The sequence below is a fragment of the Girardinichthys multiradiatus genome, chromosome 12 (genome assembly GCF_021462225.1).
Source record: "Girardinichthys multiradiatus isolate DD_20200921_A chromosome 12, DD_fGirMul_XY1, whole genome shotgun sequence".
Taxonomy (NCBI): domain Eukaryota; kingdom Metazoa; phylum Chordata; class Actinopteri; order Cyprinodontiformes; family Goodeidae; genus Girardinichthys; species Girardinichthys multiradiatus.
In genome coordinates, this window is record NC_061805.1 from 27087717 (window position 1) to 27107801 (window position 20085).

The following is a 20085-nucleotide window of genomic DNA, read 5'->3' on the forward strand; positions in this document are numbered from 1 at the left end:
CAGGAAAATCTTACTGGAGTCATTTTGATTGCTTCAAACGGCGTCCCTGCTGAGGTGATCATCAGCACATAGCCTGATTAGATATTTCACGTGGTGGAGCTGCTAATTTACGACGACAGAATGCTGCTGCTGTTTTTGGTAGTGAGAGATGTTGATATAAACATCTATGTTTAACAGTGACTCAGTAGTTTTCACTCTGTCATGTTCCACTGCACTCCAAGGGCTGTTTTAAAATTCCTCTATTTTCATAAAACACTAACTGTGTGTAATGAACAAAAGGTTGCTAAATGTTTTTTTTGCACTTGCATAATTTCAGATTAATCAACACATTAACAACACAACTAGTTAATCTCTAAAAGAGAAGGTATTTTGCAGGAAAACTACCAACTGTAACTTGTTAACATAGTGGAGAAATGGTGAGGATTTAAAACTGTCAGCACAAAATAATGCCACTGAATGCTCTATTTAAAGATGTTACACAAAGTAAAATGATGTGGGTGTGGGATGATGGATACGATTGTCTCATATACTATGCTAGATTTTTGTTTTGACATATTAGAAACAGATCATGATGTAATGAGGATTAAAAAGAGGCTAAAGCATGACTTAAAAAATGAACTCCCTTTCCAATTAAGTTCAGTCACATTTGTCGCTTAATTCACTTTAATCCATATTAGTTTGCTTTTGGCAGGGGACGTCTCTTTGGTTAATCACTTTGATAATTTAATACTAACTCTAATAATAAACAATTAAAATAAATTACCCAACAGTATCCTCTCTAAACTGACTGTCCCAAAAAGATGCAGGATTGTTTTGGAAGGTGAAATTAATGCTCCGACTTTGTTTCCATGAGTAAATGAAGAGTAAATTTAAATCTTTCAATGTGCTTTTGTACAGAATGTGGAAAAGCCATATGACAAATAGCTTCATAATCGGATGTTTGGAGTGTATTGATGTTTCTCCAGCAAAATTAGCTCAGGAGGAGATAAACTAAAATCTTTCATTTAAAAAAGAAAATCTAAATGTTTTTGTGTCTCACCTCATGCAAAATCAACAATCATGAGTTACTGAAACTCATCCCATCATCCATTCTCTCAATCATGTCTAAAGTTTTTTCTTAACCAATATCCCTTTTGTGTTATCTACAGAGTCTGGAAAATATTCCTGCCCTTTCAAGTTTTTCACCTTTCTCTCATAACAACCTGGTACTGCTGTGTATTTTATTGGGATTTTATGCGATAGACCAACATAATGTTGTGAATAACTGTGGAAAACAAGGAAAAATATGCTGTTCATGGTTTACCAAATATCATTAAAATAAGAATCACAAACGCATGGCAGACATTTGTTTTTAGCCCCCCTGAGTTTGTAAAAACACCTTTTGCTGAAATTACAGCTGCAGTATTTGGGGGTCTTCATCGGCTTTACATATCTAGAGACTGACACATTTGCCAATTCTTCTTTGCAAAATAACTCAGGCTCACACAGATTGTATGGAGACCATCTGTGAACGTCAGTTTTTGAATCTTGCAACAGATTCTCATCTATATTTAGGTCTGGACGTTGACTGGACCATATAAACACATAAATATGCTTTGATCTATTTCATTCTGTTGTAGCTGTATGCTTAGCGTCATTTTTTGGCTGGAAGGTGAACTTCGTCCCCTGCTCAACTGTTTTGCAGCCCCTAACAGGTTTCTTAGGATTGTCCTGTATTTATTTCCAGTCATCTTCTTATCAACTCTGACCACCTTCCCTATTCATACAAAATCATCACCACAGCATGAGCCTGCAACACTGGGGAAGGTATATTCTCAGTGTTGTGCAGTGTTTCCTTTACAGCACAAATAGAGTTTTGTATGTAGGCCAAAAAGTTCACATTTTTATGTCATTTGACCAGAACACTTTATTTCATGTCGTTGTCTCCCATGCCCGGCTTGTTGCAAACTGTAAATGGGACTTTTTACTGGTATCTTCTCGCTACTCTTTCACAACGGCAAGATTTGTGGAGTGCTTGACTAATAAATGTCAACAACTGTGGATGTCTGCAGCTCCTCTAGAGTTACCATTGACCTCCATGCTGTTTCACTGATTAATGCTGTTCTTGCCCGATCTGTCAATTTAGCTTAAAGGCCTTATCTTGGTAGATTTGCAGTTGTGCCATATCTTTTCATTTTTTTCCGATGATGCTTTAAGCTTCTCCACAGTTTCCTTCCTGGCCAGTCCTGGTGTGTTTCTTGGTCTTCATGAGGCAATTTGTTCACTAATGTTCTCTATTAAAGCTCTGAGACAGCAGTATTTATTTAGAAATTAAATTACACACATACACATATCTTTTTTTCTTTCACTTCACAATTATTTGCTATTTTGTCAGTCAATCACATAAGATCCCAAGGAAAGACATTTAAGTTTGTTCAAATTCAGTTGGTTTTTTGTTTTTTATTTTGTTTACAAAGAACTGCATAGCAATATTTTTCTTTTTATACCAAATTGATCTAAAGTTTGCCCTGGATTCCTGTATCCTTCTTTTTTGAGGTCATTCCCTCCCATACCTCCTTGGATGGGACTCTGGAGCCCTTTCGCCGTGACCACCAGCTTTCCACCATAGCAATGAGGCAGGAGAGCACTACACCAGCTGCCAGGATGCAGAAAACTCCAGCAAAGCTGTGTATGTCGAGCGCGTTGCCACGCTGCCGTGTCTGGTCTGAGCTGTAGAGGTCACATGGGCTGTCCTTGGGCCACCACTTGAGTTTCAGGATGTCCATGTCACCATTCTGCTGGAGTTCCAGGATTCTAGGATGCAGACAACAGATATATGAAGAGAGCCAAGCATATTTTTCAAATAGAGACTGAAAACAAGTCTATTCCGAAACAAAACGTCAGGTTTCTATTGATACAAAGACTTCAGTTACATTTTTATGATTAGAGTGGCGAATGGTTCTTACCCATTCAAAAACAGCCAGGGAAAATAAATTACCTTCATGAAATCTGCACAACAACCAACACTGCAGCTTTGACTGCAGCTGTTGTAACTCCTCTCCACCATTTGAGGGCAGTGTTGGACAGCAACAATTCCCCATGATTCCCAAATACCCATATTGGGCTGTCAAACTCATTATGGCTAACATTAATATGTTTTGCAGCACAGCACAAGTACGCTGCCACAAAGTCATTATGCAGCTTAGCTTTAGTCACACGATTGATGGCTTCAGAGAGGATACAGCTCAGAGGTTGATGGGGTCCCTCTGTTTGCCTTCAGTTTATTATTTAACTGGTTTGTTCGCTTTGGTTTGCAGGAGAGCTGCAGACGCAGACACTCGGAGAACAGCTGAGAGCTGACATGAAGAGGAGAAAGGTACATGAAAAAAAATGAGCACATAAAATGAGAGAAGAGGAATATCATGCCCCCACAGACATATTAATAATACTACAGACAGATATAATTCACCATGAGCAAAGTGAGCCGGCCCACTGGCTATTAATGCACAAAGGCAAACACACTCTAAGACATGAAGTCACAAACTTGATTGCATACATGTCTGAGCAAACCTAACAAGGATTCCTTCATGTACACAACAACAATTCGCAAAACTAAGAAAGACAGAGATTAGCTTTTTAGTTTGTTTTTCAGCTCAAAACACACGGGAAATCTAAATGCAACAAATGCAAACAAACCCTGCAGCCAACTCATTTGTCCAGAACAACTGGAAAAATATGGATCATTTTGACATGAATCTGAATCAACCTGCCACATTTGAACCACAACTGTCTCATCCAGACATGTAATTTTATCACTTCATACGTTTTTTCAGTATAGGAAACAACATGATTAAACAAACAGAATATTCATTATATTCATAAAGGATCTTTTGCATAATTTTGTGTAGTTTCAGGTCGTGTTTATAATCTTTTTATGCAATATTATAATGTACAAAGTCAACTGATCTGCACTGTCAGAAACAATAATAACGACAACAAAAAGCATATATTGGCTGCATGGTGGCACAGTTACCACAGAAGTTCCTGGAATTAAATCCCAGCTATTTGTATGTTCTCTCCATCCATCCATCCACCCATCCATCCATCCATCCATCCATCCATCCATCCATCCATCCATCCATCCATCCATCCATCCACCCATCCATCCATCCCCGCCTATCCGAGATGAAATATCTAGCGGTCCAGTGGTCATTGGGCAAGAGGGAGAAAACACCCTGGACTGTCCTTCATAGGGCTGCATGTTCTTGCGCAGACCAAAGTCTTTTGTTCAAGCATGTGCATGCATGATTTTCTGTCTTCTGTTTTCTCTGTTACCTGGACTGTCGACTTGACTACTGATAGGCGCTCATCCTTCCCTCCCCCCACCACTGTGCAAGGATGAAGCAAGTTCATAGAAAATAGATGGATGGATATTAATATACAGCTTAAAGACTAAACCAAGTTTCAGTTTAGGGAGACATCGCTGTAGGGAAATTGTCTTATTGCAGAAATTCTTTGGTGGAGTCAAGATGACACATTGAAAGCAGAAACACATGCTACAGTCTCTCCAGTTGGTTACTTTGCAAAGGTCAAAAGTTTGATTTTGCCAATAGAGATGCTTACTCTTATAACTGGGAGAATTACTTTGTAGGAGCTGTCTCTTGGCTTCATTTCCCAGACTAGTGGATTGAACCCATGATTCTCTGCACATCTTCCAGTAGACAGTGGCTGATTCAGGTTCTTAACAGCTGAAGAACACCAAACTTAGAAAACATAAAATAGGGCTAGAGCTTTTATAAGCTTTTATTGTGCAAACTTTTACATTGTCAGGGTCAAAAGACATTTTTGAGTATGAAGAAGACACAGGGAATGTCAAAATGTTGGTCTATAATATGTGTAAAAGCTGGAAATTTATCATTGAGCACCAGCCCAATTCTTAATTGACTAGTGTTTAGATTTTTTCTTAGTTATGTCAAACCACTTTTTAAAGTGGACTTTAAAGCAGCAGCAGATCTTGACATCAAGAACACTGGTCTCTTTTTGAGTGATATGGAGCTTGGTTTATACCAGACCCACTCTGGGGAAATCCTCGTCTTCCACAGTTTAGCTTTAGCGTCCTGAATTGATACTGGTATTCTCCAAAGGATTGAGAGTCATAAAGATGCTTTGCTTGCAGACTCAGAGGAACTTCAATATATTTCTGGGCTACCAGTGACTTTCACAATGCACATCTGCCATGGATGAAAATATTGCCCATGTCTTTCAGACAGTGGAGTCATGAACACTGACCTTTACTGAGATAAGAGACTTGGATTCCCTTAGTGGGTTTTGTTTGATCTTTTGAGTGGTTTTGGAAGATATAATTGTACATCTGATGGCCTCTGTGGGTGTTAGTGCTCCCTTTGGACGTGTGCAGTTTGAATGTCTTTGATAATACAACTTAGAGAAACAGAGACCCATACTTTAAAATCCACCTATACATAAAAACAGAAACGATTTACCAATTAATGACTAAGAATAGAGAAAAGAAAGAAAACAACATATTACTTCAGGAAAAATGAAACTTGCTCACTTTTCTCATTTTTAGACAAGTGGATGTCTTTATCACTATGTAGACATGCATATTTGAAAACATGCAAGTTTCCATCTTTTATATGCATGAACAACCCTGCTGTAAAATGAGACAATTCACTCCTTGTCATGGCAGATTTATGTGCTTTGTCCTTTTTTTCACAGACTGTTATATGAAAAATGGGTACATGCAGAAAACAAAACAGAAGTCAAGATATGTTACATACATACATACATACATACATACATACATACATACATACATACATACATACATACATACATACATACAATAAAATTGTTCAAAAACCCATTCTCTTTCAATTTTGTCGTAGTTTTTTCATCAGTTGCTTGGGTATGGATTGTTGAGAAATAGTTTGTTCCTGTCAGAAATAATACACGTATTTACATTACTACAAAAGATAAAACTGTTCAGGTGGGTTTTATAGGTTTCTAGCCTGTTCTTTGAATAACTGGACATCATGAGAGTTCAAATTTGAAACCAAATTTGCTTCTGGTGCCTTAAAAATAACAGCACATTTTTCTTCTTTAAAAAAATAACAAACATCCTGTCAGTAGGTTTTAGTGCCAAGCTGCTAATCTACTTCTAAAATTTTAAACACACCTTTGCCAGTTTGTTTCTAGCAAAAATATCACAGAGAGATTACAGATAACTTCATGAGAGCTTAAACACGATTGCTTTTCTCTCAAAGCAAAGTTGGGCTTTTTACACAGTTCTGACCTTTTTATCTGTCGCTCTGACAACAGATATTTTACACACACAAACAACCCTACGCTCTGAAAAACAGCGTCACAGAAAGACGTATTACATGCACTTTAATGACATAGAATATGAGCAGTCCCATCTAAAAAGAAAACATTTTTTGTCAAAATGTTTAATCATTTCTTGCCTGTAATTTAGCCATCTTCTAAAGAAGTCTAGTCAGACTTTTTTTTTTCTTTAATGCCTGTCAAAATAAGAGTATAACTACATGTTTCAGAGAGCTGCCCATTATCTCCACTCATAAACTGGCTGTTCATTTAAAACAAAAATGTCATAACAAGCAGCCATGTTTCATAAATTGTAATATTTCTGAACAATGTTATAACATTGTAATATGTGGGCAGTAAATAACTAGCCAGATTCTGTAAAGATGTTTACTTTTGACATTTGCAGGAAAAATTCAATCATTATCAAATTATTGTTTTTTCTGCATAAACATGCCAGACATCATACAGGAAATCTATATGATTTTGAAGGGTTATACGAATTTAATCTATGGCAAATGGTAAACTTGTGTAGCACTTTATCAAGTCCGAGGACTCCAAAGTGTTTTACACTACAATCAGTAATCGATGGAGTGGGGTTTGAACCCACCAGTTAATGGATGAACCCCTACCACCTGATCCACTGTCTCCGCTGTAACTCATTAAAAATGGATCAAAGGAATGTCAAGCTAAAAAGCAAACAGCAAAGGCCTAGATGGATACGTGGATCTAAAACATGTGAAATACAGATTCTTTCCCCGGAGGAATTATTTGGGTGTATCTAAAGCTTCATCTGTTGGGGAGAGGACATACCAGAACAGATTTGAGATTCAGGACAGAGTGCTTCCTCTCAGCCCTCTATTACGACCCTGTCTGCCAGTGCAGTTCATCATCTATCATTCTGCACTAATTGGTCTATCAGAGTTATGCAAAGGCTACTTCCCTGATGGACCCTTGAATCAAACCAGAACACTTACGTGCGCTGACAAGAACATAGCTGCTCACACACATATTGGACACATTTAGATTTGTCTCACTGGTGTTATCCTGCTCACTGATACACAGACAAACAAGGTGGAGAGAAATGAGAAAAGTGTTGATGATGCTTAAATCTCTAGACTTCACAACATCAAAATGTGCAGCCTTGTCTTAAAAATTAAGGGGAAACTAAAAATATGCTTTACCTTCTGGACATTGTTCTTTTGCATACTGCATCTACTCATTTCCAGATGCCTTTCTTTGAGGGTTGTCCACACACTTTGGACTTCCTATAACAGTTCAACTTTGTCGATTAGCAAATGGCATTTAGGTTAATTGGTGATACTAAATTGACTAAGTTTGTGCATCCATATTCACCGGTGTGTTGGTCCTGTATTGCTCTTCCAGTTTTCTCAGGGTGTCACCTTCCCCCTGCTTAATAAGAGATCTCATGTGTCCTCAAACAGGATCGCATATACATTAGGGAAAATAAGCATCAAACAAGTTAAAATTTTTCCTCAGTAAATGGATGACTGATGGGGCCATTCTAGCAACTTTATTTTCTTTCTATAAAACTAATTGCTAGTCTCCGTGTCTGTGCGTTTGGAATACTTGTTTCACCAAAAAATCCACTCTTTTTCTGTCTTGCTATTCTTATTAAGAATGTCCGGGTACATTTCTCTACCCATTCTTTTTTTAACTAATTAAGGACTGCCAATAGTATATAATAAATAAAAAATAAAAAAACAGACCTATACCACTACGTTCTTACATCCAAATTTTACTGTTTACTGTTACATTTCTCCTTCAAAGATGGTGTGTGCAAAGAAAAAGCTCAGTTTTAATCTCATCTAACCAAAGTAAATTCTTCTTGTATTTATTTTCTATGGCTTTGCACCTTTTTGTATGTGTGTTCAATTTGAAGTCCCTGTTTCAATATACTCTATTACACATAATTAGTAAACTAAATTTGTTCAGCTGTTTTTTGTTTGTGGGTGCATTTTGGGTTGTTAAGAACATTTTGTCTGGAATTCTCGTCACCAAAATTTGAAATATATTTGCTGTGAAAAACAATTCAATTCTAATTTTCCCTGCTGTAACGTTTCATTCAGATGCTTCATCTGGTACTAAAAGTAATTACCATGCAATGCAGTCCATACAAAGTTTAAAATCATTTCTTCCATAAACCCATTTGGATAATGCAGTTAAAAGTATAAAAGCAGTGGTTAATGCCATTGAAGCTTCATCACAAGCAGGGGAGGCCCTCTAGGTTGGTATATCATGGCATCAAATGACAAATTGAGTCCTGACAATTTTAAAAATGATTGAATAACTTAAAATTTAAACCTATTAATAATTCAGGTACATTTTATATCAGAACAACTGCAAAGAACAGAGATCTTCGTAGACTGATTTTTTCCCTAATAGCTAAGTTTTCACGGCTAAATGGGCTTTGTGAGTGGAAGTGTCAGAGAAAGTGAACATGTTGATGTTCATTTTTTTAATACACAAAAGCAGTTACCACTGTTGTCCATTTGTCTTTATGCCATGCCTGACAGGCAGGATGAAAAGCCACTGTGCTCTGCCTGACAAAAACACTGGTTGAGTCAAAGGGGTTCCTGCTGTACACCATCTGTCTGGCTCTGTTATTTGGCTGTCGCTGTCTCACCAAAAAAAACTCGAAAACTAAACAAAACACAAGCATGGAAAACTGTAAAAAGAAAGCACACAGCAACACAGAAAGAACTGTGACAACTAGATTTACCTCTGAATGCTTATAAGCAAGATTAAACTAAACACTCATTCTCCATGGCAAAACAATGGTAGACAACAAAATGGTAACAATGACAAACCGAAAGAAATTATGAAAGCTACAAGTCATTATTTAAACGGTGTATGTCTGTCTAAACATACTGTATGTGTCACCAGCTTTTTACATTCATGCTAGATTCCCTATTTTACACTATGTTTGTTGGGTGGAGCTCATGATCAAGCAAAATAAATCATTATATTTTCTCCACTAACAAGTACATTTCTCCTCATTGTCTTTAACATACTTGTTTGAATTAAAAGAAAAAAGTGATGCTTCTTGTTTTTTTTTCCTTTGCTATTTCTGCAATTTCAAGAATTAATCTCTTGTTGTTTCAGGTTGCAATTGAACAATCTAATAGCATACTTCTATGCCTACACATGACTTAAATCACAGAAAGCACATTTTCAGTCTAAAACCATGCAGAGGATCTATGCATATCATGCTCTTGGAGAATAAGAGTTATGTTGTAGCATAAATGTCAGCTTAACATTAGCAGCAAATTAAATATTTTAAAATAGACTGAAATGTATATAAAAAAGAAAGGTTTAAGATATATTTTAGCAGCATTTAGTAAAGCAAAGTTTTTGTTATATCCTTAATATAAGGAGTCTAATATGCAAATATTTACACAGGTATACACTATTATGATTCCATTTGTAAAAGAACATGAACATAGTATGCAACCATGGGTATTACATGTACATAATTCTCTGGTCTGGTGAAAGTTTGCATTAGTAGTGTGTGTAATGACTTATCACCTTGTTTTAAGATGCTTGCTTTTCCTTTTGGAGATACACAAGTACATATCTTCCACTGGTCGTTAAAGCAAATGAGCATGGGTTACCCATGTGTTAAAGGCAGGCTGTGAAGGTGTTGTGTTCTTGTGTGTTTTCACTCTCTAATGCTGCCTCAACATTCTCTACGCAGTAGCCCTTATTGCGTTTAGATTGGATGTTACCATGGCAACTCTATGGCTGAAGCCTTGATGGTGGGATGATCATATGTTATTAGTCGGTTTGAACCAGAGAAAGAAAACATCACAGTCATTTGAATAAAGGACTAAAGGGCACAAGGCTAGAAAGCAAAAAAAAAAAAGGATTGAATGAAACGGAAAAAGGTTTAAGATAGACATAAAAAACAGAATTCATAGATGAAGAAAGGAAGAGTGCCACACAATCACCAGTACAAAAAGCGATGGCTACACATTAATTGTGGACAAAGAAGAAGCTGTTTAAGTGTTTCCTCTATTTCAACGAAGATACATTGGTATGGCTTGGTATCTTTATGCGAAAGTAACATTACAAGTATGGCAGTGTTGCTAATGAATATTATTTCAAGCAGTTAACTGGCACTAACTTAAAAAATTGACTCCATCCATCCATCCATGGTGGCACAGTTACCACAGAAGTTCCTGAAATTAAATCCCAGCTATTTGTATGTTCTCCATCCATCCATCCATCCATCCATCCATCCATCCATCCATCCATCCATCCATCCATCCATCCATCCATCCATCCATCCATCCATCCATCCATCCATCCATCCATCCATCCATCCATCCATCCATCCATCCATCCATCCATCCATCCATCCATCCATCCATCCATCCATCTATACGAAAAGTGTTTCAGAGTTGCAGAGCTAGTTCCAAAAGGGAAAGTAAGTTGGAACGTAAACATGCTGAACTCAATAACATGTTTTGATTTATTTTTGTTTGTATGTTTTTTTTAAAATATTTTTGCAATACTCCACATGACTACTTTGTTGCAAATAATGCTTAATATGGGGTATTGCATGTCAATAACCCTCCTATATTTAATCTGGCACATCAGCCACATAAATTAACATGATCTCTATTCTAAACCATGGTAGACCTAAAAAAACATACAAAATCGAGGTCTTTCAATAATCCATTGTCCTCTGTACCACAAATGGGTAAAGAACATAACATCACTTGCAACACGTGGTCCACAGTATCCACCATCTTCTAACTCATTTCTTTGTTCTTGTCACTGCAACCATCCTATTACAAAACCAGACTGACCACATGTTCTCAGCAGGTATTGTGAAAAGTCTTTGTCTTTGCTTATTAATCTAGTTTTACACCTACCCTCAGATGAGCCCCTTTGTGGTGCAGATGTTAGCACAGTCATCTTGCAGCAAAAGGGTCCTGGGTTCAAATCCAGTCCAGACCCTTTCTGCATGGTGTTTGCATGTTCTCCCCATGCATGGGTGGGCTCTCAACGGGTACTCAAACTTCCTTCCACAGTCCCAAACAATACATGTTAGGTCAGCTGGTCTCTAAATTGCCCTTAACTATTACTGTGCGCATGCATGGTTGTTTGTCCTGTGTGTTTCCCTGTTGTCTTGTGATGAACTGGCGGCTTGCCCAGGGTGCACCCCACCCTCGCCCAATGACCCCTAAGGATGGCCTACACAGGACCCTGCATGGATAAGCGGGCATAGACATTAGTATTTATCAGTCTTAAGATACTTATTACAATTTGATGATAATTAGACTAGCTCCTATGGTGCACAACAACAAAGTCAATATTTCCAGGAATGTATAACAAAAAACAAAATCAACTTAGCACCCACTATGTCTTTATGATGAGCTACTCCTGGTGTTATGACTCTGGTTAAGTAAAAATGGACAGTTAGGCAATATCAAAACGCAATATCAAAAATGTTTCTGCACGACTGTTGAGATATGGGGGAAAATCTCCTTGTCTCAGATACAGAACACGGCTGCTGTAAAAAGAGACTACAAGCAACAAAGTGAATTTTGAAAGCCGGTTATCTCAGCACCTGGCAAACAGATTGTTGAGTCACTGGTATTGATCAGATTCACTTTCAACCCTCTCTCGATATATTGGGGCTATTTTCTGCTACAGGACAGTAAAAATCTCACATATAGCTCTTTAAATGCACCATAACTCCAGATATTGTGTTGATTCTGCAGTCTTCCCCCAGGCCATTATAAATGAAAGTGATATGCCAAGCCTCTTTTTACTTGAAGTTTTATGGAAACTGTAGCAAGGTAAGTTATATGGCACGGTGGTTTGGATGATTAAGCAGAATGTGAAACATATTAGTGAATTAGAAACGGCAAATGAACTGCCCTTCTTTAAGATGTATCAAGGCATACAGAGTCGTCTGAAGAATAGAAAACGATCTAACAGTTATGCAAACATTCTTTCTCTGTAATCTTGGCTGCAACAAAAAGTCTATTAGAGAAAATGCAAAGTTGAGTTTGCCTATAGGAGACAGATGGAAAGAGAACAAGAGGGCAGAGGCAGAAGCTAAGTAAATTGAAAAACTGTGGAGAATGTTTTAGCAAGAATCTTTGGCAATGTTTTAAACTGAATGGATGGCTGACAACAAACACAGAGCTGTGGAAGGTAAGAGCAGAGATTAGGGGAGACTGGATGGAGAGAGATAGCTAAGTGTAAAGAAAGAAGAAAAGACAATGAATACGATGAGTGTCCAGAGGAAGATTGTCAAATAAAATGAGCAGAGGAGGAGTAAAGAAGGGGGATGAGAGACAGAGGCGTTATGCTAAAATGGGTTTCGTGTGCTGAGACGGCCACTGACTGTCAGCTCCTTAAATGAGAACAACACTGGGTTGACAGCTCACTTATTCGCTCAACGAAAAGCTGGCAGCATCAGCGTTCCCAGGCTGCATCAACTGAGTGAGTTCCTCAAGAAAACATGATGGAAAAAATAATGTTCCTATTATAAGGTATAAAATGTTTTGCAACATCTGATAAAAGCAGGATCAGACACGTTTGTGTGAGGGTGTGTGGCTTAAATGCAGAAAAATGTGCACAGAAATGCACACAGCTCCACCAAGTTGGCCAAGGTGAAAGTGTGTCTGCCAACATTTTAATTAGTCTGGTTACAGTGACGTACCAATTATTAGTGAGTTCAGTCTTCACTTTGAGAGCTTTGCAAGTACCTTTTTCAGAAAACTGTCATGCCCTTGCTTTGTATTTTTGCTCTGAATCCCTTCATTTCTTTTAAACCCAGTGCTGTTAGAAACAGAAAAACTCGAAATACATCAATGCTGTCTGCTACAAAGTACAATTGTCTAACATTGTTCTCTGCCTATTTCAAAGAAAAGGTTAGACTAAAGCACTCTGGACAGGAGTGACACATAAAAACCCTAAGGTCTGAAAAGTCATTTTTTTCTAAACAGAGAGTACTAGAGTCAGTCATTTCAGATAAGAGAAATCCAATTCCAACAATCATAGTGCACAGTTGATTTTTATTTGTATTTTGGTGTCAAATAAAACAAAAGAGAAAAATCAAAGAGACTTCATCGTTGACTTTTCTTGTCAGAGATTGAGTATTTTTATTTGATAAAAAAAGGCTGTTGATCTGTCTAATATGTCACATTTAGGAGATTAGACTTTAAAGATTGATTAAAGCATGTTTAATAAAAAACACAACTCTGCTAGCTGTTGAGAATAAGTGTTAGAGAAAACATGAGTAAACTGGCTTGCATGTTTAAAAAATGTAAAACCCATTAATTGTCATCCACATTGCAAATCCCTAAAGATGACAAGCCTGGGTTGTGTGGGTTATGAGCCACGATGGGGTTAGTCAACATATCATCACCAAGATGTGGATATTTGCTCATTTTAAATTTTAAGCATGGAGCATTATTCAAATTTTGACAAGCAAAGGAAATAGCGATGAAACAATCATATGCACATCTTCAATATTCAGTCAGTCAGTCATTTTCTACCGCTTATTCCATAGTGGGTCACGGGGGAGCTGGTGCCTATCTCCAGCAGTCTATGGGCGAGAGGTGGGGTACACCCTGGACATGTCGCCAGTCCATCGCAGGGCAACACACAAACAACCATGCACACACTCATTCATACACCTAAGGGCAATTTAGAGACCAATTAACCTAACAGGCATGTCTTTGGACTGTGGGAGGAAGCCGGAGTACCCGGTGAGAACCCACACATGCACAAGGAGAACATGCAAACTCCATGCAGAAAGACCCCTGGTTGGGAATCGAACCCAGGACCTTCTTGCTGCAAGGCAACAGTGCTACCAACTGTGCCACCGTGCAGCCATCTTCAATATTTTTATTTTTTATTAAGTATTGATATTCATTAAGCGTTCCATTAAAAAAATGACATTCATTAAGTTAGTACCCCTTTTAGGAATTATCACAGGATGCAAATTCTGTCTCTATTCAAACTCTTTTGAAAAGACTTCTAGTACTGCAAGGCTCTTAGACCTTACTGAATGCACTGCTCATTTAAGGCCTATCCATAAATTTTTAACAATGGTCAGGTCATGGTACTGAAGGGGATATTGGAAGAATCCACCTCATACATGTCTGTCTCATAATTAGCTTTTTTTGGAGAAGAACATTCCAACTGTTTTGTTTACACTGAGCTTTAAGCAAGACTGGTTTGCCTCTACATTGTACTTTAAATGCATCTACTCATTTCAGGGCTTTCCAAAATACTAATATTTTGTCTAGCAAAGAAAGACTAATCTACCAATGTGCTCAACTGCTGAAGTTTTCTTTTTCAAAAATACTTTTACTTACTGTTCCTTAATAAGCAAAACCAGTATTAGTTTTCTTTTTACCTTTGTAAATGTTTGACAGTAAATCTTCTGACGATAATGGAGAAAAGGTTAAGCTTTGCTCATTTTTCCATGATGATACAGAGATGGCTGCCTAGTTGAAAAGTAAGCAGAATTCATTTCTATCATTAGCAAATACCATGAGCACTAGCAACCACAGAAAATTGCACTATGGGAAAGGATTCTTCTAAATTAAATGTAACATTTGGCATAGTGAGAAAATTCTCCTATATCTAAATCAAGAGGACACCCGACTCTTTCTACAAGCCATGGTCCTCTCACGCCTTGACTTTGATAATTCAGTTTTTACAGCATGCACAATGAAAATTTTCAGAAAATGACAGTGGATTGCATACGTGACGCCATCACTCACTGAAATGCACAAAAACATAACTATCAAGATATTTCGAGGTGTGCAGCTACCTATACAAACTAACTCTTAAACACTTGTGCAGCTTTTTAACTGCTCAATTATTTTTAGGAACATTCTATGCAATGGCAATAATCCTGCAAAAGATATTCATAGTCCGGACTGTTTTAACTTATAGTTGCACAATTTCAGATTTTCTTTCAATCACTATTGTTCAATGTGTGATTTACATTGTCTCCCAATGCATGTATGAGTATTTGCTTGCTGGTCTCCTTCCACAGTCATAAAACAAGAATGGTAGGTTATTTGAAGATTCTGAATTGCCCTAATGTATAAATAAATAACAGTCTTTCTTATTTTTCTTGGACATTTGATGGACTGATGTTTTGTTCATTTTGGTATCCAGTAAAACTAACAACCCCCCCCCCCCAAAAACAAAACAAAAGAGGACAAATTTGAATGCCCTGAAAGTCGGGTCCTTTTTCGAAGCTCCTGACCTTTCTGTTATCAATGGGACAAAAAGAAAAGAAGAAGAAAGATTATCTACCCTGGGGTCTTTGGTCCCATGAGCAACATTTGCAAAGCTTAATTATTCCAATTAGCACTTTCAGGGTTCAATGTCATACATTATGTGAGTAAAGTTTTCAATTAAGCATCAGTAAGCTACAGTGTGGGGGTGAACTGGAATACATTATCAAGCTGAACCATGATAAATATTGCACAGAAGAAGAGCAGCTATTAACAACCATTAAACATTTCAAAAGCAGACAAGACTGAACTAGAACTAGAGAGCAAGAGAGGGAGAGAGACAGACTGATGTTGTTAACAGAGATTAATAGAGATTTATTAAATGAAAACGTCTGGGCTGACTTTGACTGTAATAAATTGGTGAAGGACCATGTCCTTAGCAATATGAAAGCTCAGACAGGCAAATAGAGAGCAAGAAACACCAATACCATACCTGACATTAAAGTCAGAGTTTGTCTACTGGAACAATGTCTTTGTTTATGCAATCCGAAACCCACAAACATTAATAACCGTTAACACACTATCATGCTATCACCATGCATTTAAATGGCATAGAAATACATGCTACCATAAGTAAATAAACATCCGGCACTGTCTTCCTCCACAGATGACACAGACGTACACAAAATGGAGTCTCCAGCTAAGCTACATTGCCACAGATTTTTGTGGACATATCAGCACATCCACAACATAGGTGTCATAGCTCTGAGACACTAGATGCAGTCATACTCAATGAATTAGAATACTGAAAAGGTCATTTATTTTAGTAACTTAGTTCATCAAGTAAGTTAATTACACACAGATTGATGTTTTGAAGCCTTTATTTCTCCTGCTTATGATCACTTGACGCTTACAGCTACACAAAACAAGATATTTAAGATTCGAATTTTACATCAGACCAATAAAAAAATATATTTTAAATACAGAAATGTGGGTTTAATAAAAGGTATGTTTAGAGGTTGCTATTTTCAAAAGGTACTTCGAAAAGAACAGGCCTCATTAGAGCACATTCAGACTGTATAAGCTCCACTGATATGGATTTATGTTAGTACCAAGCAAATGTTGCAGTAATGACTAAATAAAAATATTACTTGATCTCAAGCTATGCTATGCAGACACTCAGTCTGTGTTGATGAATATTCTCTCAACTCAACATGCTAAAATCTTTAACTAATGATTAGTCAATCATAAAGTATGCAAAACAAGCCAAAAACAAATTAGTACAGTGCTGCAATGGCAAACATACCCTGTCTTGGCACAAAAGAACACTATGAATGTTACATCAATAACCCCAAAACATATGCACTATACAAAACAAGAACACATCAATGACATGACAAAACTTTTGTTCTCGAAAATGTTATTTCATTGAACATGGTCATGCATTTTACAATACACCAAGATACATGATAACTAAGGAAACAATGTAAGTGCATCTTAAGAAGAACGCCTTCACCACCCTTAAGAAAAAAAATCTTATTGAGAAATTATGAGTTAAATAACTCATATTAGCCTTAGTTTCTTTGCCAAGAGCCTCTATGTGGGCTTGTTTTAATTTAGCATTTGGTCTTTTTGGATTTTTTAATGAATGAAGAAATTAATGAAACCAATATCCTACCAACATATGAGTATATATCAAAATAATGAATCAATACAAAGAGTCATTTAGGAATGTCCTAAAAGACATTGATTATTTAATGTTCAAATAGTGTTGAGATCTGCCACATACGTATTTTGAGACACTGCTATTATTCTTGTCCTTCCCACAGGAAACATAACAAATCTCAATCCACAGTCCAACAGCCCAGAAATATCTTACACAGTAAATAAATCAAAAAGAAAACAAGTGACATAGATAAGGAAAGGGATATAAAACCCTGACAAAAAATGTCAATACCCAAGTCAATATCTTGTTTGCATCATGAGGCTACAAAAAGTGGCACAGCACGAAAAGCAAAAAGTCACTTTTTCCACTATGAATCCATGGGAAACATTTCTCCAAGAAAGTGTTCTCTAATCCAGCTCCAGGATGTCAGTTATTCTCTTAACACACCCTAACAGACAGACACCATAGACTTTGCAGCATTATTCACAGTGCGACACAAACTGTGTGCCCTTAATTTACACTTGCTGGGTAGAGAAAGAGTAACGCAGTAAGAAGGTCTTACCATCCAGAAGAATGACGGCTGCACTTTTCTTACAGTACAAGACAGATCTCTGTTCTCACTGACCTTATTTGTTCACACAATAAATCATAATGCAATCATCCAGTCTATAACTGTTCCTCAAAAAGCCAAATTCATTGGGACAACAAATAAATTAAGTTTAGAAAAAGATAAAAAAAATAATGGTTCCTAAACAGATTCCAAATTGAAAGTGAACTTTTCCAGACCTAAATGAGTGTAGTTCTCAATTCATTTTGCCAATTTTTAAAGTACAAATACAAACTGTCATAACTCATTTACTGCAGATATTTGTACTGAGGTTAGACTTTAAATAAAATAATCTGCAAAAAACAGAAAAGAAAAAAGCATTAAGGAAGCAAAGAATGAAAGGAAAGGGATGAAAGGAGGAAAAGTTGAATAAAGGCAGCAATAAAAAAGTAAGAAATAAAAAAACTGAAGGAAAGTAGTTGGTAAAAACTGTAGAATAGATGTTTTTAAGTCTTACTGTATTTACAGTAAGATAAAGGCTACAGAAATACACCTATATGCCTTTTATGTTGAGAAAGTGGATGACATCAAGCCTAATCTTTGCAAAGTTGAATCAAAGCGTTCAGTGTAACTTTCAATGGAAAGTTACATTAAAACTAACAGTGTTTGTCTATAATACACAACAGCAGGTTCACGCTGCGCAAAAAGCAAATAGAAAAAAAAGAGCTGAAGTGTTGCATATGTAGAGAGTTGAAAAAAATGGCTACATGGAAAAAAAAACTTTCTTGAAATAATACCCCCCTATTTTTGGTTATATTGTGTACATGCAAATTTTATATGTCCAGTAGAGGGCACTCTCGTGCCACTATGGATCTGCCAGGGAGGATGAAGTTTCCAGTTCTGGGCATGCGCAGCTCAGAATGAACGAGCTCTGGCCCAGACAACACGCTAATCGCTGTCTCCTCTTTGATTCACGGGCACGATAAAAGGCAACTTTCATAAGCCCAAAAAATGTATTTCAATGTAATAAAAATATGTTGAGATTATTACTGCAGTATTTTAAGTGACTGATGATACGTGTAATTTCAACAGTTTTATAGTTAGCTTTAGCCTGTGTTCGGAAGATCATGTTTTCTGTTAGAGCCCAAACTGATTGTTGTATGTATCTAATAGACATAATCAGTCACTGCTGTTGTGTCTGGATTTAAACATTGTTAAAATATTAATCTGTCAGTAAGTTTTTGTGTGAGGATTTCTTATAACTGTATTTTGTGTGTGTGTGTGTGTGTGTGGCAAGCTCCATAACGTTCATAATCACCAGTTGTGATTAGATGCAACGCTTTTTGTCTGTTTTGTTCTTTTAATTTAAGATCCGATTCTCTTTTGTAAGTAATTTTGTGTTTATCATGTTATTTTATTTATTTTCTGTGTTTAAGAGAAAAAAAGGTGATTGGTTCCCTTTTTTTATTTGTACCGATTTTATTTTTCTTTCTTTGTAAGTACATCGTTGATTGTATTTATGTATGAATTGTATTCTTTCTTGAAAATGCGCAGCTCAGAATAAACGAGCCCTGGCCCGACAACACGATGTCTCCTCTCTGATTCACAGAGTATTGGTGCACAGTGCTCTTCAGCCTGGGTGGCGCTTGCTGCTGGCCCAGGTTCCCCTAGATCTGGTGCCGGTAACACATAAATGCTCTGATGGGAACATAGGAGCTTACCTAAAACCTATATATTGAGTGAAGATCAAACGTTTACTGGAGGATACATTTTTATTGATAAATTCACATAGCTCTCAGTTGTGGAAAAGCCAAACTGGTTCTTTTCTGTGTTTTTGTAGAACCAGTTAAAAAGTTAAAGCTTTTTAATTGAATTCAAATGCAGATTTTATAACTTTCTAAAGTGTTCTATCTTGTCTACTTTCCGTATGTGCAGCAGTCATCAAATCTACTTTAGTGCTGTTCTCTTCCTCTGGTTTTGTTTCAAAGATACCTGTGTTCAACTAAATCTTCCAAGACATTGTTAGCTCATAGGTCAGATTCATATTTCTGATGTGTGACCTCAAAGCTGATCAGTTTAAATGCATTTATGTGACTAAAAGCTCTTAACTAGTTTCACGGTTTAACTAGTGCCTAGACTATACTTTGTCACAGCTGGTTTAAGTTAAGAGTATGTGACATGCTGTTATACCCCAGGTCCTCTTTAGTAGACATTGTTTACAGTCCCAGCTGAAATTAAAATCTGAGGTCTACATGGGCAAAGGCAGTTTTATAAAGTTTATTTGTCGGTTGACTAATGCAAGTTAGTTTTGT

At 37.0% G+C, this 20085-nt stretch overlaps 1 protein-coding gene across 5 annotated transcripts in view; it reads right to left on the reverse strand.

Annotated features, from left to right (window-relative positions):
- Positions 1–20085, reverse strand: part of grid2 (glutamate receptor, ionotropic, delta 2) — a 749910-nt gene that overhangs the window by 16229 nt on the left and 713596 nt on the right. For all 5 annotated transcript variants that reach the window (XR_007040614.1, XR_007040615.1, XM_047381418.1 and 2 more), the window contains exon 15: positions 2553–2793. Coding sequence is in view for 3 of the 5 variants with exons in the window: in XM_047381418.1 (XP_047237374.1) it covers positions 2553–2793 (241 nt within the window). In the remaining 2 variants the exon portion in view is untranslated. The remainder of the gene's footprint in view (positions 1–2552; positions 2794–20085) is intronic.